The 26,107-nt window shown below is 36.7% G+C and overlaps 1 protein-coding gene across 8 annotated transcripts in view; it reads left to right on the top strand.

The window, feature by feature from the left end:
• The window catches only part of PPM1B (protein phosphatase, Mg2+/Mn2+ dependent 1B), a 71,736-nt gene that overhangs the window by 30,075 nt on the left and 15,554 nt on the right, over nucleotides 1-26,107 (top strand). For 4 of the 8 annotated variants that reach the window (XM_036334705.1, XM_036334703.1, XM_036334704.1 and 1 more), the window contains exons 2-5: nucleotides 4,349-5,208; nucleotides 11,478-11,595; nucleotides 15,249-15,360; nucleotides 15,979-16,036. In XM_036334705.1, coding sequence (XP_036190598.1) covers nucleotides 4,363-5,208; nucleotides 11,478-11,595; nucleotides 15,249-15,360; nucleotides 15,979-16,036 — 1,134 coding nt within the window. In that variant the 5' untranslated portion in view covers nucleotides 4,349-4,362. Of the gene's footprint in view, nucleotides 1-4,348; nucleotides 5,209-11,477; nucleotides 11,596-15,248; nucleotides 15,361-15,978; nucleotides 16,037-16,154; nucleotides 16,216-25,206; nucleotides 25,370-26,107 lie in introns of those variants that run through there. The other 4 variants (XM_036334707.1, XM_036334706.1, XM_036334709.1 and 1 more) reach the window with 4 other exon arrangements.

The raw sequence follows: 26,107 nt of genomic DNA, 5'->3' as shown, positions 1-26,107 counted from the left end.
GGTAGAGAAATTTTCCATAGCCAGTTTATAATCCTTGCACCACATTGGTTGGTATAAAGTTCTTCCTAACTGAGGCTTACCTGTTACTTTAATATTTTAAATAAACTTTTAATTTTGAAATAATTCTAGATGTATAGAAAGTCACAGGCTAGTATCCCTCTATACTGGTTTTCTTACATTACATTATTTGTACTACAGTAGGTCCTTGGATTACAGGATACGTCGGAGATCCTTTCCTTTGGCGTGACGTGATGCGATTTTTGCCATAAGTGGGAACCGACCTGCATAAGCACCTACATCATTCACATGGAGCACATACACAGCAGTAATGAAGTGAAACAGTAAAAAAAAATTTAAAAGACAGATAACAATTCCTGACCTTTACTTGTGGTAAATAAATAATAAAAAACATAAAGCACATATGTACACACATTGAAATGATGGAATTTTTTTTTTTTTAATAAATAAATGGGAGATGGCAAGGTAACCATGAAACGACATACATCGAGTCCAGTTTTATTTGGATTTTACCAGTTTTTCTATTCTCTTTTTCTGTGCTAGGGTCCAATCTGGGTACCACTTTACATTTGGTACCCTTGCTTTTTGAATCTGCAAACATTTATTTATCACTATTTTGATTCTTAAAAAGAACAAAAAACGCTTCAAAATGCATTAATCACTTAAGCCGTGAGATGAGAATGCCAGTTCTAGGCTATTGCTTTTGTTTGAATTATGACTTGCTACATAAATTTTGTTATCTGGGTACACTAGGTATTTAAGTTTTCTTAGTCCTATATAATAAAAGCCTAATATGGTGTCTGATCATCCGGTCGGCCGTTCAACCAATCAAAACTTAATATACTAATGATATGCTAAGGCCGCTCAACCGCTTGCTATGATGTGCACTGACCACCAGGGGGCAGATAGTTGACTGGTCGACCAGTTGCTATGACATGCACTGACCACCAGGGGGAAGGCGCTCCAACCGGTAGGTGAGCTTGCTGCTGGGGTCCAGCTGATCGGGACTGAGTCAGATGGGCCAGACATGCCCTGGAGCCCTGCTGCGGTCCCTCCCTGGCTGGCCAACCTCCTGCATCCCTCCCTGGCCCCAATCATGCACTGGCGGGGTCCCTCGGCTTGGCCTGCGCCCTGTCTCAATGTGGGACCCCTCGGGGGATGTCAGAGAGCCAGTTTCGGCCAATCCTGGAGGCCAGGCTGAGGGGCCCCACTGGTGCACAAATTAGTATAACTAGAGGCCTGATGCACGAAGATTTGTGCAAGAATGGGCCTTCCTTCCCCTGGCTGCCGGCACTGCCTTCGCTCCAGCCGGAGCCGCCTTTCTGCCTTTGTTCTGGCCCGGAGCCGCCTTTCCGCCTTCCTACACTGCCCAGAGGCCTGAAGCCACCTTTCTGCATTCTTTCCTTTGCCTTCCCACGCTGCCCAGAGGCCCTGAGCGGCTGGGGCTGTGTGGAACGCCCCTAGCCACTCGGCAACTGTGTATGCAAATTAACCTGCCATCTTTGTTGGGTTAATTTGCATACTCACTCCTGATTGGCTGGTGGGCTTTGTGAAGGTATAGCCAATTTGCATCTTTCTCTATATTAGTGTAGATATTCATAGTACTAACTTTACTAAATTGTTGTTTGATATCAATGATATAATGAACATCAATCTCTTAATATAAAGCCTGGCTTACAGAGCTCATACAAAAAAAACCTAAGCACTATTATTATTGCTATATATGTTACTTTTTAGTCAAAAGAACAGAAACCCTTAGGAAAAAATCTTGTCCATAGGCCTAAATCATTCCTGACACCACTTCATCCTTTTTGACAGGAAGCAGATGGGATTGACAGATTGTGCTCTTTTTAAGCAAGGCTTGCCCAATGTCCATGTGGCTCCTTTAGAAAAGTGTGCAAGCTGTAGAAAGGAGAATGGGAATTTTGTAGTATCTGAATGTCCTTTGTTGAAATTTTAATAATTTACTTTGTAAAGATTTTTGGCTGAATATTTCTTTGAGAATTGTTTGCTTTATTGATACTAATTTTTCTAAAGGGTAGAATTTAAATGAGTTAATATTTGTGAAGCATTTAAGCAGTGCATGCCACAGAATGAGCACTATGGAAGTATTTGCTTATTCCTAAGTGCCTCAAACAAGATAAAAGCATATTTTGGTTACTTATTATAATAATCCTCTGGAGCAAAAATCAATTGAAATAACAAGAGGTGAGAGGACCATTAGCCCTCTCAGATAGTCACCTGGTTGTCCCTGAAGGGCTTGCTTTCTGACCACACCTCTTGGCTGTCTGCTGCCATTGTACTATAGAGATGGATTCAAGCAACTAAAGTACCTTTGGACATAGTAGCTGTCATTTGTACTTATGAAGGAATAAAGAGAGAATGAAATTATTTTGGTAGTTATTTGTCTTATCTGTCCTGCAATTTAAATTTCATCGCCATAAAAAGTATCCAACGGCCGAGGCCACGGAGGCCAGGGGCCGGGGCCAAGGCCCTTGCACAAATTTTGTGCATCGGGCCTCTACTATATAATAGAATTTCTTTTACTCCTGTCTTCCAGCCTCTTGATTTCTCTTCCCCAGAGGTTCCAGTTCTGTGTTTCTTCTAGAAAATGAATATGTATATTTGTGTGCATGCTCACATACACACATATATATATTTTTAAATTGTAGGCTATTACGTTTTACCTACATATCATTAACTATGAATCTTGATTCTCCTATTAATCAGTTCCCAAATGGGTGATACTAAGATGGTTTATTTATTTTTACAATATACAAAATAAATTTATTACAAGATTGTAGATAAAAATAATTAGCCATTTACATTCAATAAGCATTAATATTTCAAGAAAAACAATTTTAAATATAATATTACATGCAATAAACATTAATATTTTAAGAGAAAATATTTTAAATATAATATTACCAAAACTGTACTAGCATAATATCATAAAAGTTGTAGGAAATATTAAAAATCTGCAAATAATAGGATTACTTCTGTTATATTCTAAAATATTTTTTTCCCTTTGGCTCTTTTTGTTCATCATTTTATGTTCATTATATTCCACAAATGAGTGAGACCATGTGATACTTATTTTTGTCCAAATGGCTTACTTCGCATAGCTAAGATAGTTTTATATATTTTAATTTTTCTAACAGTGCTGCAGTGAATATTTGTATATATAGGAGTAAACCTATATGTTCTTAGAATTTGGTTGAAGAATATGTGCAATTGCAATTTTGGATAGATTTTATGAAATTTCCTTTTACTGAGATTGTACCAGTTTAATGAAATCAGCAGTGTGTGTTTCTGCATAATCTCATGGAGAAAATGATTACCAAACCTTTGATCTTCGCCAGTTTGACCCATGAAATTGATATCTCAATGTATTCTTAATTTTCATTTCTTTTATGAATATGAGGTTTGGACATATTTTAAGATCCATTTGTGGGGGGTGTTTCTGGTCCATTTTTCTATCACCTTGGTCATTTTCTTATAGGACCTTTATATTAGGGAGATTAGCTTATGATTTGAAATGCAGTTCCTTAAATCTTACCATGTAATATGCTATTGTTTTACTTTAGGCTTCTTTAATTTAACTTTTTAAATTAAAATAAGCATTGACATAGTTTAAAGAACAACATAGTTCTGTAAGGCCATGGAGATTCACCAGAACCAACCATTTCTAAATCTTAGTTCCTGAATTCTTTGGAGTTTATCTTCAAATCTCTAAATCATGTGCTTGTTGATCCCCCTTCCCCCCAGTTTTAGGAATTATTTATCCCATTACCGAAGATGAGATTTACCACTTTCACCCCTGTACCCCAAACACACACCCATACTCTTCCTGTTCTTCCTCATCTGATCAAAAGAGCATTACTTTTTATTTCTTGTGCTATATATTGAACCCTAGAGTTATTGTATAAGTTGAATTATAAAAAAAAATTTAACCATGTTTTGTTTCTTGGTTTTCCTTTCTCCTAGAACTGTGGTTCTCAACTTGCTGCACATACGAAGCACCAGAGATGCTTTAAAAAATTACTGATATCTGAGTCCCATCCCCAGAGATTCTGATTTAATTGGTTTGATGATTGTAATGTGCTAGGATTTCGAAACCATGGTTGTAGAAAAGGGATGTGCAGGGAAATTTTCTTGTTTTGTGTGTGTGTGTGTGTGTGTGTGTGTGTGTGTGTGTTTCTGTTTAGTAAATTCAGATAAATCTGAAAAATATACTTGGATAGGAGTTACTAGAGAATATATGAGATAGTATAGGTGAATTCTCTTGTCAGATTTAAATATATAACACCTATAAAATTTTTTCTTTCAGATTAATTATTAAACATGGGTGCATTTTTGGATAAACCCAAAACTGAGAAACATAATGCTCATGGTGCTGGGAATGGTTTACGTTATGGCCTGAGCAGCATGCAAGGATGGAGAGTGGAAATGGAAGACGCACACACAGCTGTTGTAGGTATTCCTCACGGCTTGGAAGACTGGTCATTTTTTGCAGTTTATGATGGTCATGCTGGATCCCGAGTGGCAAATTACTGCTCAACACATTTATTAGAACACATCACTAATAATGAAGACTTCAGGGCAGCTGCAAAATCAGGATCTGCTCATGAGCCTTCAGTGGAAAATGTCAAGAATGGTATCAGAACTGGCTTTTTGAAAATTGATGAATTCATGCGTAACTTTTCAGACCTCAGAAATGGAATGGACAGGAGTGGTTCAACTGCAGTGGGAGTTATGATTTCACCGAAGCATGTCTACTTTATCAACTGTGGTGATTCACGTGCTGTTCTGTGTAGGAATGGACAAGTCTGCTTTTCCACCCAGGATCACAAGCCTTGCAATCCAAGGGAGAAGGAGCGTATCCAAAATGCAGGAGGCAGCGTAATGATACAGCGTGTTAATGGTTCATTAGCAGTGTCTCGTGCTCTGGGGGACTATGATTACAAGTGTGTTGATGGCAAGGGCCCAACAGAACAACTAGTTTCTCCAGAGCCTGAGGTTTATGAACTTTTAAGAGCAGAAGATGATGAATTTATCGTTTTGGCTTGTGATGGGATCTGGGATGTTATGAGTAATGAGGAGCTCTGTGATTTTGTTAAATCTAGGCTTGAGGTATCTGATGACCTGGAAAATGTGTGCAATTGGGTGGTGGACACTTGTTTACATAAGGTATGTAAGTCTTTTTGTTATAATTAAAATACCCTATTAATTTTGAAGAAACATGGTAAGTAAAATCAAGCAAAAAAATTTTTAAAACTTAATATTTTCATTATGGTTGCATAATTTTAAGTTATCTTCTTCAGCAGAAATGAAACCTTTTTTTTTTTAAGCCATTCTCATTTGCCTCAACCTTCTAATTTGAAAATTAAGTTGAATAAATTTCTGTAGTATTTGTTGTCATTCAAGTACTTTATGGCTTGTTGCTGTGGCAGAGCATCTATACAGAATGTGACTTTTAAAAATATATGTTTTTATTGATTTCAGAGAGAGGGAGGAGAGGGAGAGAAATATAGAAACATCAGTGATGAGAGGAGATCATCAATCATCTGCCTCCTTCATGCCTCCCATTGGGAATCTAGCCCACAATCTAATCATGTGCCCTGACTGGGAATTGAACTGTGACCTCCTGGTTCATGGGTCGACACTCAGCCACTTGAACTGAGCCACAACAGCCAGGCCAGAACGTGACTTTAATTCAAATTCTCAGCATTGGCAATAGCTGTCTTAAATCTTATTATGAAGCAGTTTGACATATCCTATATAATAAAAGGGTAATATGCAAATTGACCCTAACAGCAGAAAGACTGGGAATGACTGGTCACTGTGACACACACTGACCACCACGGGGCAGACGCTCAATGCAGGAGCTGCCCCCTGGTGGTCAGTGCGCTTTCATAGGGGGAGCTCTGCTCAGCCACAGCCAGGCTGACGGCTGCCAGCACAGATGTGGTGGCGGGAGCCTCTCCCGCCTCCTCAGCAGCGCTAAGGATGTCCGACTGCAGCTTAGGCCTTCTCCCCGCTGGCAAGTGGACATCCCCCGAGGGCTCCCGGGCTGCCAGAGGGATGTTTGACTTGCCAGCTTAGGCCCGATATTCCAGGGAGCGGGCCTAAGCCAGCAGGTGGACATCCCCTGAGGGGTCCCAGACTTTGAGAGGGCACAGGCCGGGCTGAGGGACCCCCCTGAGTGCACAAATTTTTGTGCACTGCGTCTCTAGTATAAGTATAATTCTGTGCTAGATACACAAAAGATCAAGAGCCACATAAAATGTTGGTAGATACACCAGAACCCTAGACTAGGTAAAGTTTGTAATTTAGTTTTGAGCCTCCTAGCAGATAAGATAAAAACAAGTAAAAGTATGAGTTGTGTATTTTTTATTGATCAGCTGCCTCCTGCATGCCCTCTACTGGAGCTCGAGCTTGCAATTCGGGCATGTGCCCTGACCGGAATCTAACCGTAACTTCCTGGTTCATAGGTTGACGGTCAACCACTGAGCCATGACAGCAAGGCTCAATCTTCTTTTTCATTTAATATATTGTAGAGAGATCTCCATGTTTATAAGTATTGTAGATAAATAGCACTCTTCCTTTTATTGAAAGGATGTTAGTTTTCAGGAATTTTGACCCCACCTTTCTGAACGTGGAGTTTAGATGATTCTGGGGAAATATTTCACTTGATAGCTTTTAGTTTGAGCTGATAAATATGCCTTTTGGTAGTGTTAAAAGATTCTAGAGAGAGTTCTAGAATCTCATGAATCGTAAATGATAGTAATAGGGACAAGAGGCTGGAATACGTGATTCATCATAGTTCTTTGAATGAAACTCTGCTCAAATTGAAATCAGTTTTGAGAAGTTTAGTTAGCTGTTTTGTGTTGAAACATACAGATTTATGACCCACTCCCTGTTACTTAGGGAGTTAAGTAAACCTCTTAACCATTCCTATTTTCTACCCACATAATTTTGTCACTCCACTTGTTTGTATTGTAAAAATAAGGGTTAGCAATATTATAAAACAATGTGATTAAAATAGAATATAATTGCTTTGAATTTAGTTTGAAAGATAGAATATAAATTTTTAAATCCATGGAAAGCATTTGGGCCAGTGCTTAGCCCTTAGCAGTTGCTCAGTAGGTGTTGGTTGCTCAGTAGGAATAGATCCAGTTTTTAAGTAAATGTTTCCATGATAATAGATTTAAATCAGGGGTCTTCAAACTACAGCCCACGGGCCACATGCAAATACAAATATTGTATTTGTTCCCGTTTTGTTTTTTTTACTTCAAAATAAGATATGTGCAGTGTGCATAGGAATTTGTTCATAATTTTTTTTTAAACTATAGTCTGGCTCTCCAACGGTCTGAGGGACAGTGATCTGGCCTCCTGTTTAAAAAGTTTGAGGACCCCTGATTTAAACAAAGTGTTAATATTTTCTAGCACTTCTAACACATTATGTCCTAATAGTTTACAAGCACTTTTATATGTTAACTCATGAAATCTAAGGAGATTGTAATAATCATCATAATCACAATAGTATCAGTAAATTATTACTTTCTATGAACCAAATGTTATTCTAAACACTTTACACTTTTAAAAAACTCATTTAATTTTCACAACCATGAAAACTAAGTAGCATTAGTATTGTTTTTGATAATCATTTTTCAGGATTGCCTTTTTACAGTGTGAAGCTATAAATGGATGAATACTTATATCCTGTCAGCTGGAAAATTAACTGATTGTGCAGGGTGGTTTGCATAAAACCAAAAGGGAAGAATCTTTTTAAATTGCTGAATAAAAATTACTGAGACACATTTATAGTTTGTGTTTAGAGGAAAGTTATCTTCATGTAGAAATAGAAGCAGCATCATTGAAATTACATGTTGAGGTATAAATGTAAATTATTTCCTTTAAATATCTTAGGATATTTAAACTTCTTGAAACTATCAGTTAATTTTCCAACTGATGGGATATGATGTACGCTTTATAACTTAAAATCGAATGGAAATTATTTATATTTATATATTGGCATATATATAAATAATTTCCATTCGATTTTTAAGTAGATAGATAGGTAGATAAGGAATGGCTAAGCAGTGCTCATACTATTGTTACTAAAATAGAAAATGGTTAGAAGAAATTGGGATTTCTAAAAATATGAGGTATTCTGTTTATTCATAAAATTGCTTTATTTTTTTAAATTAAATCTTTATTGTTCAGATTATTACAGTTGTTCCTCTTTTTTCCCCCCTTGGCTCCCCTCCACCCGGTTCCCCTCCCACCCTCCGCCCTCACCCCCCCACCACTGTCCTCATTCATAGGTGCACGATTTTTGTCCAGTCTCTTCCCGCATCCCCCACACCCCTTCCCCCCCCAAGAATAGTCAGTCCACTCCCTTACTATGCCCCTGATTCTATTATAATCACCAGTTTATTCTGATCATCAGATTATTTATTCAACCTGATTTTTAGATTCACTTGTTGATGGATGTGTATTTGTTGTTCATAATTTGTATCTTTACCTTTTTCTTCTTCCTCTTCTTAAAGGATACCTTTCAGCATTTCATATAATACTGGTTTAGTGGTGATGAACCCCTTTAGCTTTTCCTTATCTGTGAAGCTCTTTATCTGACCTTCAATTCTGAATGATAGCTTTGCTGGATAAAGTAATCTTGGTTGTAGGTTCTTGGCATTCATCACTTTGAATATTTCTTGCCACTCCCTTCTGGCCTGCAAAGTTTCTGTTGAGAAATCAGCTGACAGTCGTATGGGTACTCCCTTGTAGGTAACTGACTGTGTTTCTCTTGCTGCTTTTAAGATTCTCTCTTTGTCTTTTGCTCTTGGCATTTTAATTATGATGTGTCTTGGTGTGGTCCTCTTTGGATTCCTTTTGTTTGGGGTTCTCTGTGCTTCCTGGACTTGTAAGTCTATTTCTTTCACCAGGTAGGGGAAGTTTTCTTCAAATAGGTTTTCAATATCTTGCTCTCTCTCTTCTTCTGGTACCCCTATAATTCTGATGTTGGTACGCTTGAAGCTGCCCCAGAGGCTCCTTACACTATCTTTGTATTTTTGGATTCTTTTTTCATTTTGCTTTTCCGGTTAGGTGTTTTTTGCTTCTTCATATTTCAAATGTTTGACTTGATTCTTGCGATCCTCTGGTCTGCTGTTGGGAGTCTGTATAATATTCTTTATTTCAGTCAGTGTATACTTAATTTCTAGTTGGTCCTTTATCACAACATCGAGGGTCTCACTAGATTTCTTGAGGGTCTCATTAAGTTTATTGGCGGTTTCTAGAAAGTTCTTGAGAGACCTTAAAAGTGTGGTTTTGAACTCTATATCCAGTGGTTTGCTTTCCTCCATTTCTGTCATTTGTGTCCTGTTTCTTTGTCTCGGCATTTCTTATGCTTCGCTGTGTCAATAGAATGGCTTTCTGTGCTAAGTGTCCTATAGGGCCCGGTGGCTCAGCCTCCCCAATTACCTGAGGTAGACACTCTTGGTGCACCCCCTTGTGGTCTTTGTGCACAGTCTTGTTGTAGTTAAGCCTTGATTATTGTAGGTAACACTGGGAGGAATTGACCTCCAAGCCAATTGGCTGTGAGAATCATCTGTGTCTATGGTGGGAGAACTTCTGTGCTGAAGACATCCTTATGGGGCAAGACTTGCTTCAGTGGGGCTTTGGTGCTCACTGAGTCTGCCCCCTGAGTGTATCCCTTATGGGTCTGATGAGTTGTAATTGGATGGTCCCACTCTGACCACTGGGTACACTGGCTCTTGGATCTAAGGAGGCGCTAATCCAGCCTCTGCCTGAGGCTACCCAGCAGAAGCCAGCTGTAAAGCAATGTAAATTGCCCTGGGGCCTTGGGGCAGCTGCCAGTTTGTTAAGTAATTTTCAGATGCAAAAGCCTTTCATATGCAAAAGCCTCCATGCAGGGCTTGGGTGGGGCGGGGTCCCAGGGGATCAACAGGGCGGGCGGACCGAGCAGTATGGCTGCTCTCAGTCCTGCCCTCAGAGGCCCGGGCTGCCCTCAAGTTCCGACCGATACCAGACAGTCCTGTTTCTCCGGTATGAGTCTGGGTCCCCAGAGACTCGCCTGGAACTGGAGCTCAGAGCTTGAGACTCCCTCCCGATTGAAAAAGACAATCGTGTCCTCAGCCGCCAGCCCTCTCCGTACGCACCTCCGCACCTTAGTATTTTACTTTCGCACTGCACCTCCTCTGAGTCTCGGTATGCTTTTCTCTTTCCTTCTAGTTGTAGAATTTCCACTCAGCCAGCCTTCCTGTGGTTCTGGATGATGTCCATTCCGTCTTTTAGTTGTATTTTTGAAGTGGTTGTGCAAGGCAGCAATCTCCGGTGTTTACCTATGCTGTCATCTTGGTTTCTCCTCCCATAAAATTGCTTTAAAAATCATTAGTGTTGAAGTGAATCTTGAACTTGAATATCTATGGTATAAAATTTTGCCGGATCTGAACTTGCATAGTAAAATCCTGGTTCTTGTGAAAGAATGTATTGACTTACTCTTTCTCTCTTTCTATCTCTCTCTCTTTCTCTTTTGCTACTTGAAACCATTGTGTATGTGTTTGTATTAATACAGCCAATGCAGTGTTTCTAATATTAATCATGAAAGTTTTGTTGGGTTTCATTAAGGAATGAAAGTAGTTTGAGCCATTTTGGAAATCCTGATTTCCCTCCCCACTTGGAGATACTGAGAAGGTGATAATATATACTTAGGATGATTCTTCCTACTAAAGCATGAGAGTGTATGGAGGGAGTTTACTTTTTTTAAGTATATTTTCATTGATTTCAGAGAGAGAGAGAGAGAGAGAGAGAGAGAGAGAGATATCAATGATGAGAGAGATTCATTGATTGGCTCCCTCCTGCATGCCCCCCACTGGGAATCAAGCCCCCAACTAGGGTATGTGCCCTGACTGGGAATCAAATCATGACCTTCTGGTTCATAGGTTGATGTTCAAACACAGCCATACTAGCAGGTTTATTCTTTTTGAAGTCTTCTCAAGACCTGACCTCCCCTGCCTTCAAACTTTGCTCCATTAAGTATTAGGAGTTGATGGCAGAAGTTTTTCAAGGCCTGTCTATCTTTTCTGCTTTGTTGTTTGGGTTCTGAAAAGGTGGAAAGTCTGAACCAAACAATGCCTGCCTAGATTCATGTCATAATGACTGAAAAGACTGGAATGGGTATGGCCTTGGCTTTTTTCATTTGGGTGGCACGCCCCATTATCAAACAGAAATAGCCTACTGCCTCCTTTGACTTAATGTTTTTAGAATGATGAATAGAAAAAGGGATGTTTCAAATAGTTCTTTGGGATTAAAATAAATGTGTTAAATGTGTACATTCTGGATGATTAAACTGTAATTGCTTAATTAACTGCTTTGAAGTAAATAGAAAGTTGGTAGACTATAGAAATAATTATTTTTCTTTCTTTAATATATAGGGAAGTCGCGATAACATGAGTATTGTACTAGTTTGCTTTCCAAATGCCCCCAAGGTCTCAGATGAAGCAGTGAGAAAAGATTCAGAGTTGGATAAGCACTTGGAATCACGGATTGAAGGTAAGAAAGATGCTTTTTTTGTTTGTTTGTTTTTAATTTAGAAAGGAAAGGAAAAGTATACTTCCTTGTTTATAAAATAGCTTTTTAAAAAATTTCCATCTGTATAAGATTTACTGTCACATCATGGACCAATGTGTGGGGGTTTCTTGGCACAGAGAAAACAAATATATCTATTATACCACCAGAGAGAAACATAATTTGAAAAGAGTCTGTTAAAGCTTACTATTTTTGCTTTCCCTGATTACATTTTTGGTATTAAGTGAAGAATCCAGTGTAATTGGCCTCAAGTTATCATGAACTTTAGTTCATGATAATTCCACTATAATTCAGTTCAGCTCTAATTCCACTAACAATATAATTCTTCTGAAGTTAATTATAGGAATTCATTACCATAAGTTTTAATCATATTGATAGAGTTAACACTGATATTGTGAAAGATTATTAATTTTATTTTTTAACTTTATTTTGCAGTAATTTTAAACCTACAGGAAAGTTGCAAAAATATAGAGAGCTCCCATGGACATGTAGTACCTCTTATCCAGATTACCCATTTGTTTTTACATTATCTCTCATGTTACTCATCTCTCTCTATACTTTCTATAACATACACTCTCATTCTCGCTTTACCCCCTTTTTCCCCCTAATTGATTCAATTTTCTGAAAGATTATTTTCTGAACCAATTGAGAGTAATTGAAGATAATATTAACCCTCTACTTCTTAATGCAAAAAGGAACAGTATCTACCTAACCATAGTACATACATCAAAATTAGGAGGTTAACATTGAAATTATATTGCCATCTAATCTGTAGATTCCTGTTAAAATTTCCCTAGTTGTTCCAGTAATGCCTTTTATTGGATCTAATCCAGAGCATGTGCTGCACTTTTCTGCTGAGCCTCTTTAGTCTCCCTCCATGTGAAAAAGTTGCATTGTGTTTTTCTCGTTTTTACTGACCGTGATACTTTGAAGAGTACAGGTTAATTCGTTTCTAGAATGTCCCTCAATTTGGATTGACTGATGTTTCCTCTTGATAAGATTCAGGTTGTACTTTGACAGAAATACTATAGAAGTGAAGCTTGATGCATGATGATATGGTAATTTTAACTTTCATCACTTGTTTGAGATGTTGTCTTTCGGGTTCCTCCATTGAAAAGTTAATAAATATGTTATGCTTATTAATAAGTATTCAATAAGGAGGTACTTGAGATTATGTTAATAACCTATTTCTTCTCAAATTTTCACCTACCTTTTTGTTAATCTTCACCTGAGGTTGTTTGTCCATTGATTTTTAGAGAATGGAAGGAAGAGAGAAACATTGATATCAGAGAGACACATTGATTGGTTGCCTCCTGCCTCCCACAAGTCCCGACCTGGGCCTTGTGTAGATACCTTCCTTGCTCCACATTGGCTTTGAACCCCATTCCAGGTAGTACCCCAACCAGTGCTAAAGCTTTGCCTATTGTGCTCAGGCTTGGATAGCCCATGTTGGTTGGACCTTGCTGCTGTCACCACTGTCACCTCCACCCCTGTAAGACTTACCTCGCTTGGCCTTACCTAATGTTTTTTGGGCTTAAAATCTATTATTATTCAGGAATAAGGAAGGGGAGGAGCTTGAATATAATTCCTGATATATTTGCGTTTAAATCTGCCATCTTATTTGTTTCCATATATTTCATCTGTTTTTTATTCTTTCTTGCCTTTTGGATTAATCATCATTTTCTATTCTAGTTCATTCTTGCATTTGCTTTTTAGTTGTATGTTCTTTTAAAAATTTAATTAGCCCTGGCCAGTGTGGCTCAGTTGGTTGGGCATCATCCTGTGCGTTGAGGGATTGCCTGTTTATTCCTGGTCAGGGCACATATCCAGATTGTAGGTTCTATCCCCAGTCAAGGGCGTGCAAGAGGCAGCCAGCCAATCGATGTTTCTCTCTCTCTCTCTCTCTCTCCCTTGACCTTCCTCTCTCTCTCAAAATCAACTTTAAAAAATATTTAACAATTCAATTAGTGGTTACCCTGGAAACTTGAGAATGCATTAGAGATAATCACAGGATCCCCAACTTAATACTGCATTTTGATTTTATATGTGCTGGGGTTTTCGGGTTTTTTTGTTTGTTTGTTTATTTTTTATTGATTGATTTTAGAGAGAAGAAGGAGGGAGGGGAAAAGAAACATTGATTTGTTCCACTTACTTATGCATTCATTGGTTGCTTCTTGTATGTACCCTGACCAAGGGATCTAACCTGCCACTTGGGCATATCAGGACCAACTGATCTACTCGGCTAGAACTACTTGTTTTTTTTTAAGATATAAAATTACCTTTTATGAAGCTATGTCAATCATATTTTTTTTGCCTTGATGTCATTCTTATGAAGTTCTTTCCTCAATTCAATTACATATTAACCTGTATTTTCTCCCAGCACTTTTATGGCTTGACTTACTTAAAACATAGTAAATACATTTGAATGATAATGATTATGATGTGATAGGCTTATTGAATTTGGCTTATTATTGGTGAGGGTCTTCAAATGTGTAATTACCATAGGAAACTACATTTTTTTACAGATTGGGTGGTGCAGATTTCTTGATGGAGTTTATATTTTAAAAATCTGTTTTCCATAAATTATAAATATAAATGGATCATGTAAATGTTTAATTTTTGTTCTAAGCATTATCAGTTTTGTAATTTACACTCTTTTATATTCATTCATTTATTATTGATATTTAGAGAGAAAGGGAGAGAAATATCAATGTGAGAAACATTGATCAGCTGCCTCCTGCATGCCCCCTACCAGGGATTGAGCCTGCAACCCAGGCATGTGCCCTGACTGGGAATTGAATCAGCAGCCTTTCAGTGTACCAGACAGCACCCAACCAATTGAGCCACACTGGCCAGGGCTTCTTCTTTATTTTAAATAAGTTGTTGTGGACATACTCTTTAGGTGTCAGAAAGCCTACAAGGCGCCCCAGCTGTTTGGGCTCAATGGATAGAGCGTTGACCTGCGGACCAAAGGGTACCAGGCTCGATTCCAGTCAAGGGCATGTACCTCAGTTGCGGGTTCCTCCCTGGCCCGGGCCCTGGTAGGGGGCGTGCAGGAGGTAACCAACCAATGTGTTTCTCTTACATCGATATTTCTCTCTATCTTTCCCCCTCTCTTCCACTCTCTCTAAAAATCAATGGAAAAATACCCTCTGGAGAGGATTAAAATAAAAAAGCCTATAGGACAATTTGAAATTTGTCCCTTTTCTATAATTTTTATCCATATATTACTTTTATTTTTCTATAATTATAGTATTAGTAATTTTATATTATTTTTATGTAAAATTAGATGAAAAGTGTTTTTTCTAAGTAGCTGTACTATGCTCATAGGGATAATTTTTAGGGATTATAAAGCATTTCACTAGTGGCTAGCTATACCAATATTTTCCCCTTATTGTTGGGCATTTAATTTGTTCCAGTTTTTGCTTTTATGAATAAGGCTGGAATCAGCATATATACAAATAACTTTTTATATTACCTATTTTTGCTTTTGTGTGATAGCAGGTAATGCTTGCTTTTTATATTTTAACAAAGGTACTACCAAATACTACCTTGTTTAAATTCTGTGTGAATACTGAGTTGTCACATTAATTTAAGAACTTTTTTTTAATCTACAGAAATTATGGAGAAGTTTAGTGAGGAAGGAATGCCTGATCTTGCCCATGTCATGCGTGTCTTGTCTGCAGAAAATATCCCAAATTTGCCTCCTGGAGGAGGTCTTGCTGGCAAGTAAGTAGAATAAAAAGACTAATTTTGTGTTTATTTATAATTAATAATTAAATAATTTTGGGTAAGAAGTGCATCAGTTATCTAAAGTTGAAATGGGTTGATAGTTTGTATACTAGAGAAGAACTAAAATTTTATCCAAAAGATATTTTTTTAAAGAAATTATCATACTCTGAGGATGAAGGTCCTTCTTTCCTTGGTAATTGAGAGCATAATGTGTTGTGCTGGATCAAATTCTGAGTGAAATGTAGAAACTGTTCTTAGCAAGTGTTTTGTGTGTCAATTAATTTTTGAGTCACATAGTCAAAATGATGTATTATTTATTTAATTTTTTAAATATATTTTTATTGATTTCAGAGAGGAAGGGAGAGGAAGAGAGAGAAACAAGGATGAGAGAGAATCATTGATCGGCTGCCTCCTGCACGCCCCCTACTGGATGAGGATCCAGCCCGCAACCCAGGCATATGCCCTTGACCTGAATCAAACCTGCGAACCTTCAGTCTGCAGGCCAGCGCTCTATCCACTGAGCTACGCCGGCTAGGGCAAAATGACGTATTATTTTAAACACTCAGAAGTGTAATAATTGTAATTTAATAAAACTAAATTGTAATTTTTTTTTAGGCGCAATATTATTGAAGCTGTTTATAGTAGGCTGAATCCACATAGAGAAAATGATGGGGTAAGTTTTATTTTATTTCTTAAGCATTTACAATAATTTTATAATGTAAATATTACTAAATATGAGTATATTCACATAATGAAATCTATAATAAATTACTACTGCTTTTCATTTTAAGGAATCAAAGTTTAAGGAAATGTGTTGAAATGGAAGTAGAGGTAAAGTTCTGTATTGCAGATAGGTTTGTTTTCACTTAATGGGTATCAGATACCTTTGTGTTTGAGCTGTACTTACTTTTACCTGTATGTCTGCCTATTCTTCTCTTTCTTCCTTAAAGCTTAATTTTGAGACAAAGAATATGCTTTCAAATATCTCCATTTTTCCTTAAGCAGGCTTCTGCCATTACTAGAAGTTAGTGATAGTAAATGTTATTTTAATGACCACACCTTCCAGTGCCCCTGTGTGCCTATTTGAATACGTGAGGATAATTTCTTTCTAATCTTATTGTGCTGTGGGTTTATGTGTTGAAGTGAGATAACCATTTTTGTTGTACCTGGCTGTGCCCCCTCAGAGCAAATCTCTTTATCCCTTTTACCTTCCTTAGAAATACTGATAAGCTGTCAACTGCTTCTCTGTAGTTCTAGTTCTGTCATTTTTTAATTTTAGGACTAGTTTATCTTTTTTTTTTTTTTAATTGCCCTAAACTTTAAAGTCAGTAATTCAAATAAGTATGTTCTCACAGGATTTTTAAAGTTTCTGAACATCTAATAATTGATTACTTAATTTTTAATATGTATGCTTTCAAGATTTAAGAGAACCAAACTTAGGCATGAAACTTCTTGAGAAAAAAGTAGACTCACCTGTCTCTAGCTTCTCTTGGTAGGTCTTGAGAGAGACATCAGGCACTGGTAGATATTATGTATAATCTCAATTGCATTGTTTTCCAGGGTTCATTATTGCATAGCAGTATCATATAATTTATCTTTTCTTAACAATAAAAGTGTCTTGTCAAGGAAAATTTTACAATTAATACATTGTAAAATGTGTTGAACATAAGTGATGCTACATATTAATAGATTTTATTTGTTAGTCTAGAGCAGTGATTCTGAGTCTTTTGTGGCAATTACTTCAAAATATTAAGAATTATATTAAAGCTGTGAAAACTAATCCTATATGCCTAATAAAAGCCTAGTATGCTAAGTGTCCAGTCGTCTGTTCAACCAAAGTATAATATGCTAATGATATACTAAGGCCGCTCAACCCGTTGCTACTACTTGCACTGACCACTAGGGGGCAGACGCTCCAACCATTAGGTTAGCTTGCTACTGGGGTCCGGCTGATCAGGACTGAGCAAGATGGGCCAGACATGCCCTGGAGCCCTCCTGCGGTTCCTCCCAAGCTGGCCAACCTCCTGTGTCCCTCCCTAGCCCTGATTGTGTACCGGTGGGGTCCCTCTGCCTAGTCTGCGCCCTCTTGCAATCCAGGACCCCTTGAGGGATGTCAGAGAGCCGGTTTCAGCCGATCCCACAGGCCAGGCTGAGGGACCCCACTGGTGCAAGAATTTGTGCACCGGCCTTCTAGTTTTAAAATAAAGATATGTCATGTGATACATTAGAGAATTCTAAATCAAATAGTTGAAGATAAGATATTGCCATAACTTAAAAAATGGTGGGAATTGATAGTGGAGTGAAGAGAGTCTTACCTCTTCAGCTGGATTATAGATTCCATATAATACCCACCACTGTGGTTAGAAAAAGTAAGCCGTTTAAAGTTAGTTAAGATTCATTTATTAAGTATCCCTGTTTCCTCCTGTATTTGAAATGCAATGTGTAATCTTTTTTTTTTTAAATATATTTTATTGATTTTTTTACAGAGAGGAAGGGAGAAGGATAAAGAGTTAGAAACATCGATGAGAGAGAAACATCAATCAGCTGCCTCCTGCACACCCCCTACTGGGGATGTGCCCGCTACCAAGGTACATGCCCTTGACCGGAATCGAACCTGGGACCCTTCAGTCCGCAGGCCTACGCTCTATCCACTGAGCCAAACCGGTTAGGGCGCAATGTGTAATCTTAAAAAAAAAAAAATTATTTCATTATATCTTGCTGAATTTCTTGGTCCTTCAAAAAATTGGCTGCTTTCTCTCCAAACAAGATTTTTTAAGTGTTTTATAACCCTAAATTTCTGTTTAATATATATACCGAGGATGACTTTTAAACTTTTTTTAAAAAAGAAAATACTTATAGTGACTATAAATAGGCAACATAACCATGAAGGGTGAGGGGAAATGCTCAGGATATAAAATTTACCCTAAGTATAATTATTATATGACTGTATAAATTAAGGAGTTGTATACTAAATTATCTTTAGATATAAGCTTTCTATTAATGTCAGCAGATAAACTCCTCTACCATGTAGTGAGGAGACTGCAGAACATAAGGCATGGTCCCATCCTTGATATGAATGCCGCTTGCAATATAGATATAAACACACAAGTTAAACAATAAAAATGTTTCACATCATTTAGTAAAGAATAAAAAATAACAAAATCGAGAATGTGATTAATTACCACATTGTGCAATGATTGTTGGGAAAATAATATTTTCAGAGAAAAGATTGGATTAGAAGAATGATTTGAATAGCAGAAATGAAATGAGGAGGGTGGTAGCTCAAGTAGATGTGGGAGCCAAGAACAAAATAGAAACTATATTTGAAAGAAATGACATGATTTTTTAATGGAACAGAGAACTGTTGTGGTAAAAATAACAATTTAGGATATCAGAAGTATTTTTGGAGAGGACTTTGGACCTTTATATTTTAAATTGAGGAGCCAGCACCATATATGTTTGGAGCATAAGAGAGATAGATTCAAAGGAATATCTGGTATTATAACTTTTTAGAAACACATGCAGCCCCAGCTGGTTTGGCTCAGTGAGTAGAGCGGACTGAAAGGTCCTGGGTTCGATTGTGGACAAGGGCACATGCCCGGGTTGCAGGCTGGGTCCCCAGTAGGGGGCATGCAGGAGGCAGCCAGCCAGTCAGTGATTCTCTCTCATCATTGATGTTTCTTTCTCTCCCTCTCCCTTCCTCTCTGAAATTCATAAAAATATATTACTAAGAAAAGAAACATGTAGTATTAGGTTAAAACAGTGTTTTTTGACCTTTTTCATCTCATGACACATCTAAACGAATCACAAAAATTCTGCAGCCCACCTGACACTTTTTTTAAAAGGATAATTCTGATTCATTCACACTGGACAGTATTGTTGTGTTGGCTGTTGTCATTTTTTTTATTTGACAATCTAAGGGAAAAGAGGTTGGTACCCCTGACTAAATAGTCAGATATTGCATGTTTTCAAAGCTCCAGGGCACACCGGTTGGAAATCTCTGGGTTCAAGAGATGCTGGGTGTTAAGTAGTTGTGAAATAATTGCAGAAATCAGATGATAAGTACAAATTCATTATTAGTAGGTAGATATATGGATTAAAGAATTCCCTCTTTAGTATAAAAATTAACTTGCAGCCCAGATTCTTATTTTGGGAAACAATGCTTTATTCTTTCAGAAAATCATGACCTTAGAAAAATGTTGAGCCATAATCACAAGTAGCAGAAATGTACTAAAAATACAAAAGAAACAAAAAATGAAATTATAAATGTTTAATTAAAATTTTAGCTCTTGATCTATGATAGCAGTGAATTTGGCACAGATGTGCTCCATAAATGCTTCTCAACAAAGTTAGATCTGTGCCATGTGGAAGATATTGCCAGGAAGTACAGTGTGTCAGGAACCAGTAGTTAATGTGCAGAATAGGAAAGACTAAAGTGTGATAGAAATTCAAAGGGGATGACAGTTGGGGAACTATTATAAAATTAAGTTTTTAAAAATAACTTGAAAAAAAGAATGCTAGTCAGAATGAATCAAAAATTCATCTAGATTCCTAAAATGTCTACCTTATATCAGAGAGAGAATTGTTCTGCTATAAATGCCTATATGGAGTACCATTAGAAATAAAGTTCATTAATTTTTCTTATATTAAAAAGAAACTTTTGGTTAATAAATATTTCAAAAAGCTGAGTTGAATATAAGTAACAAGTGAAATCATTAAAATATACTCAGAAAGTTCACTATTATTTCCCCAACTTTAAAAATCAAAATCTATAGAAGAGAGTCTACAGAGGAATTCTTAATCAAGGAGTTCATGATTCCCTGCCAAATTTTTGCAAATATATTTATTTGTGTATATACATATTCTTTAATGATGATTATGTCTGGGATTTTCATCAGTTCCTCAAAGGAGTCTGTGACTCCGAAAGAATAATTGCCTATAGGCCCAGAAAAAGTAAAACTACATTTTGGCTATAAGTTATTCTTTTTTTTTTTTATAAGTTGTTCTTATATTAGTTAGGCAGAGCTCTGAGATCACCCTCCTTTTCTTCTAAAATGCTAGTTTGTGTTTTATGACTAGAATATAAATTCTATGAGATCTGGGACTTCATTTGATTTATTTATTACGATTATAGTTCCAACACCTACAGCAGTGCCTGACCAAATGGTGAGAACTCAATATAGATAAGTCTAAGAATTAGATGAAGTAGCTTGCCTAGGTTGCAAAGCTAAGTAAATCATGCAGCCAGATTTTAATCTAAGTCAGAGTAACTCCAAAAACTCTTCTCTTTACACCTTTCATGCTGCCTATCTAAGCTACTTTGATATTTTTCTGTATAACTCTGTGTATCATCCAAGAAAATCATTTCCCTTTCTTTTGTGAATCTCATGTTTAATAGTCTTAAGATACTCTGTTTTTGATGAGGAATAATTTATAAAGTTGAAAGTAAGCAGTACAGCCTGGTTTTTTAATCCATTATTTTTCATTATGTATACATTTTTATTTTTCCTAATCCGAAAACTTTTTAAGGCATTTGGATTTATGAGAAAGGAAGGAATGACAGGACAAAAGCCCAATAAATCTCCATATTCTGTTTTCTCATTAAGTTTTATATATAATCTTTTTTTATTTAATTTTAAATAGGTTAGTTACAATAAAGATAGTTGCTTGTTGCATTTTTACATCACAGTTTTAGGACTTTGTGAATACTACTTGTTTTTTGTTTTTTTTAAATATATTTTATTTATTTTTTTTACAGAGAGGAAAGGAGAGGGATAGAGAGTTAGAAACATCGATGAGAGAGAAACATCAATCAGCTGCCTTCTGCACACCCCCCACTGGGGACGTGCCCACAACCAAGGTACATGCCCTTGACCTGAATTGAACCAGGGACCCTTGAGTCCACAGGCCAATGTTCTATCCACTGAGCCAAACCGGTTAGGCTGTTTTTGTTTTTTTTAATTGATATTTACAGGGAGTTAGGAAGAAAGAGAAAGAAGCTTTGATATGAAAGGGAAACAACTATCAGTTGCCTCCCGAATGCTCCCTTTTGGTATATGGATGATGCTCCAACCAACAGAGTCACCCGGGCCAGGGTGTGAACACTAGTGTTTAAGGGGGGCAATCAAGAATGAGTTATTAACAGTGAATTTTTTGCATTTCTTATGGTTCTAGGAGCCTTACATACAATATACAAATATATATTGTAATATATTTATGCATTCAATTCTCTATTATATGTTTTGAAGCTTTATTTGCTATTTTTTCATATCATTTTTTTTTTTTTTAAACAATTTCTTAGGGATTTCTTCCTCGGTGCTTCAGCTGTCCTTTCATTCTTTTATTTTTCTCTTTCATGGATGCTATGTTCTTTGGAAGCTTGTTTAGACCAAATTAATGGCTTTTTAGGCTTCCTCCGTGTGAACAGAAGTTCACTTTTTGAATATTAAGAATTATATGTCTCGGGGGAGGCATCAGGATTTTAGAGATGCTTAGGTGGGGCATGGGAACCACTGGAGTAGACCAAATGTATTTGAAAATGCACTAACTATAAATAAATAAGGAAGGAAGGGAGGGAGGGAAAAATGCACTAATTTTATATTCACTGTGTTTTGAGATACGATTTGACATCATTTCTTAGCCGTGTGGTCTTGACCATTTAAGTGACTCTTTCAAATTATTTCAAATTAATTAAATTTTACATGATCCTTATAAATAACATCTAATTTATCAGATTCTTCATTTGGTCATTGTATTTCATGAAGTCATATTTGAGAATCTTTAGTTCTAAAGTTTATTTTTAGCTGACAAAGCAGGGCATAGGACTCCACAAAAAAAACCTCCATAATAAGTATAGTAATATTGTTTACTTTTTCTCCATTGTTTTAGCTAATCATTTGAAGAATTTTGCTTATGGCAACTGCATTTTTTTTAATGCTGCAATTAATAGCTAGTGAAATTTTATTTTTAAAATGTGCTTAGATTCCCGTCTCCCTCCCTTTTTTGATCTATGAGGTATATAGATTCCTATGTCTTATTTGGTATAAGACAGTATTTTCATAATGAGAGATTTTATTTTTAAGCTGTGTTAGTCTAGATAACAGGTAAAACCTTACAAAAACTGAGAGAAAAGTTCTAAATTCCAATCTCCATAATTGCCTTAAATTGATTTTGAAGAATAATTTTAGTATTTCATTTAATGTGATTTTCTTGGTTCTATCATTTTGTAATCTTTGTAATACTTTATAGACTTGAAATGAAATGATTTGTGGTCTAGTTTTACAGTCATTTTAACCAGTATTTATTTAGTGTTTAATTATATAGAGCACTTACTATGCAAAACCTATTATTTACCATAATGTATTCAACAAACATTCAGAGGGACATTTATGTTATTTGCACCTGAACACAAAACTGAGCTCTGTTGCTTACTAGTGTTGTCACCCTGACAAATAGCTTAAATCTGTCTGAGCCTTAGTTTCTTCAGTTAGTGTTGAAATGCCTATTACTTAGGGTACCTGTGAGGATTAAATGAGATTATGCATCTATAGTTCTTAGCACAAACAATTTTCCTTCTGTAGGTGGTAGTGAGGATGCAGGAAGTAATATGAAATTATATTTAATTCATTGAGTTTACAGTCTAATGGAGAGACTTGTAAACAGTTGCAAGGTGAATTAATTGCTGTAATAGATGTGTATACATGATGTGCTATGTATGTATAGTATGTATGTATGTATGTATGTATGAATTCAGGTGAAGAAAGTGTAGGTAGTCTACGGCCACACCACCCTGAACGCGCCCGATCTCGTCTGATCTCGGAAGCTAAGCAGGGTCGGGCCTGGTTAGTACTTGGATGGGAGAAAGTGTAGGTAAATAATAGGTTCCTGCCCTAGGCGAGTGGCTCAATTGGTTAGAGCATCATCCAGTACACCAGGATCACAGGTTCGATTCCCTGTCAGGCACAGCCCAGGTTGTATGTCCATTCTGTCCTCAGTTAAGGTGCGTACAGTGGCAACCGATCGATATTTCTCTCTCACATCAATGTTTCTCTCTCTCTGTCTCTCCCTCTCCCTTCCTTTCTCCTTAGAATCAATGAAAAATATATCCTTGGGTGAGGATTTAAAAAATAATAATAATAGGTTCCTGTTCTGATATTAATGAAACTCCATGAGAGGGTTATGTAATAGTATTTTAAAGACTCGAATGAAATGACTAAGGAAAGGGTTTCACCCATATATCATCTATCTAATATGATAGGGAAATGTAATTTGCTGTAAGATAAAATGACTTTTAAATGTAGTCAGTAGCTCAAGTTCTTTTCAATTCAGTGGTTCTATGATACCAACCATTATAAACCCGTCCCTACTTAATTTACAGTTTTGGTTTTAGTGTGGTTTTTAAAAAGCAAATCCTTCCCTCCCCCCTACTAATACTACTACAGCAATTCACAGAATTATATATCACCCCAACCCACTGAATCTGGATATAATGGGGTAGAACTTTGGTATCTGTGCAATTTTAAAAGCTCCAGAGGTGATTCTTATGTGAATACCAGGGTTGATAATCACTTTCGCTATGTGTAAGTCAACTGCCCAATTGAAGATGATTTTGTTTCAATGTCCTAGAAGTGTGTGTTTTGTTTTGTTTTTTTAAAAAAAGGGAGTTTTTGCTTTTTTAAAAAAATATATATTTTATTGATATTTTTACAGAGAGGAAGGGAGAGGGATAGAGAGTTAGAAACATCGATGAGAGAGAAACATCGATCAGCTGCCTCCTGCACACTCCCCACTGGGGATGTGCCCGCAACCAAGGTACATGCCCTTGACCGGAATCGAACCTGGGACCCTTGAGTCCGCAGGCCGATGCTCTATCCACTGAGCCAAACCGGTCAGGGTGAGTTTTTGCTTTGAGGTTTTCGGGAGATGGGGGTAGGGGATTGCCCTTCATTAGAAGTTCTTTGTAATTTACCACTAAGTAGAAAATAGCCTTTTGGCAGACCTGACTAAAGACTGATAAAGTTTATGATTAGTAAGCACTTATCATGGTTCCATCTTAACTTTTCCTGAATAGATTCAAAAGGGAAACTTTATTTAGGAAACATGTTTATTTAGTACAGAAGTAAAGGTAAATATGAAAAATATTAACAGAGAACACATTTTATGTTCTCACCACACAATAAATTTTGCAAATAAAATTATTTTGACAGTTAATATGCTTGATATAAAAAATTGGAGAATTTAAAGAAAACAAGCATTTGTAACTTCATTACCCATTATCATTATTTATATAGGGTTGGGCAAAAGTAGGTTTGAATTCAACCACCTCAGGTGGACTTTTAGAGACTATAAGAATGTGTAAATAGTGAAGGCCAGCAATTTGAGCACTTACAAGATAAGTGCACTGTGCCATTCTTTTGAGTTAATAAAGCTATTGTAATAATCATAACCTCATAACCTTCATGTCTTTTTCCATACACACAACTGCAAACCTACTTTTGCCCATTCCTGTATATTGTTGTATTTCTTTTCCACCGAGGCAGTTAGTATATGATATCCTAAAATAACAGAAACATAATCATATACACACATAAAACATATGCTATACAGAGTTATCATCTCTTGCTTTTTGCCACATGGCACTTTTTATAAAAAGTGTTTAGGTACTCTCATTTTTCTTGTAAATATTGTCTTTTATTTTGTGCTTATTAGTATATTTTTGTCATAGAATTATAGAGTCTTAGTCTCCAAAGATGTTTAAGAATTTGTGCCAGATCATCTATATTATTAACTATTTTTGTATTTTATTTTTCCAACATTTTATGATGAAAACTTCCAAACCTGTAGAAAAGTTGAAATGAGCATGATGAATACCTTCTACCTAGATTCAACAATAGTTAACATTTTACCGTATTTGCTTTATCTCTGTGTGTGTGTGTGTGTGTGTGTGTGTACACACTACCTTTTTTTTTTAATCCTGAGGATATGTTTATTGATTTGAGAGAGAGAGAGACAGAGAGTGAAAAACATAGATGTGAGAGAAAAACATCGTTGGGTCCTGGATGCACCCAACCGGGGATTGAACCTATAACCTAAGTATGTGCCCTGACCAGGAACTGAACCCACAACCTTTTGGTGTATGGGATGATGCTCCAACCAACTGAGCCACCTGGCCAGGGCTACTGGTTGTTTTTGTTTGTTTGTGTGTTTTTTGTTTGTTTTTTTACTAAACCTTTGACAGCAAATTGCAGACATCATAATATGTTACCTCTATTTTGGCATGTACCTCTTAAGAATGTGGACATTTTGCCCTGGCCGGTGTGGCTTAGTTCATTGGGCGTCGTCCCATGCTCCAAAAGGTTGCTGGTTCGATTCCCAGTCAGGGCACACACCTGGGTTTTGGGCTTGATCCCTAGTAGGGGCATGCAGGATGCAGCCAATGAATGATTCTCTCTCATCATTGATGTTTCCATCTCTCTCTCCCTTCCTCTTTCTCTAAAATCAATTTTTTAAATCTTAAAAAAAAAAAATGACATTTTTCTACATTAGCATAATCTTATACTAAGAAAATTAGTAATAAATTTAATATCAAGTCCCAGTTGTCCCTAGAATGACTATCATAGTTATTATTTTGAACCATAGTCTAATCAGGTTATTAAGTTATCATTCAAGCATTTTAACCCTTTGCAGTCCAATGTTATTTTTGGAATTCTAACAATCTGGTCCAAATTAATTGATGGGATTGAAT

This window comes from Myotis myotis, unplaced genomic scaffold (assembly GCF_014108235.1).
Source record: "Myotis myotis isolate mMyoMyo1 unplaced genomic scaffold, mMyoMyo1.p scaffold_m19_p_14, whole genome shotgun sequence".
Classification (NCBI taxonomy): domain Eukaryota; kingdom Metazoa; phylum Chordata; class Mammalia; order Chiroptera; family Vespertilionidae; genus Myotis; species Myotis myotis.
The sequence above is the reverse complement of the archived record's forward strand: the minus strand, read 5'-3'. Positions and strand labels throughout refer to the sequence as shown.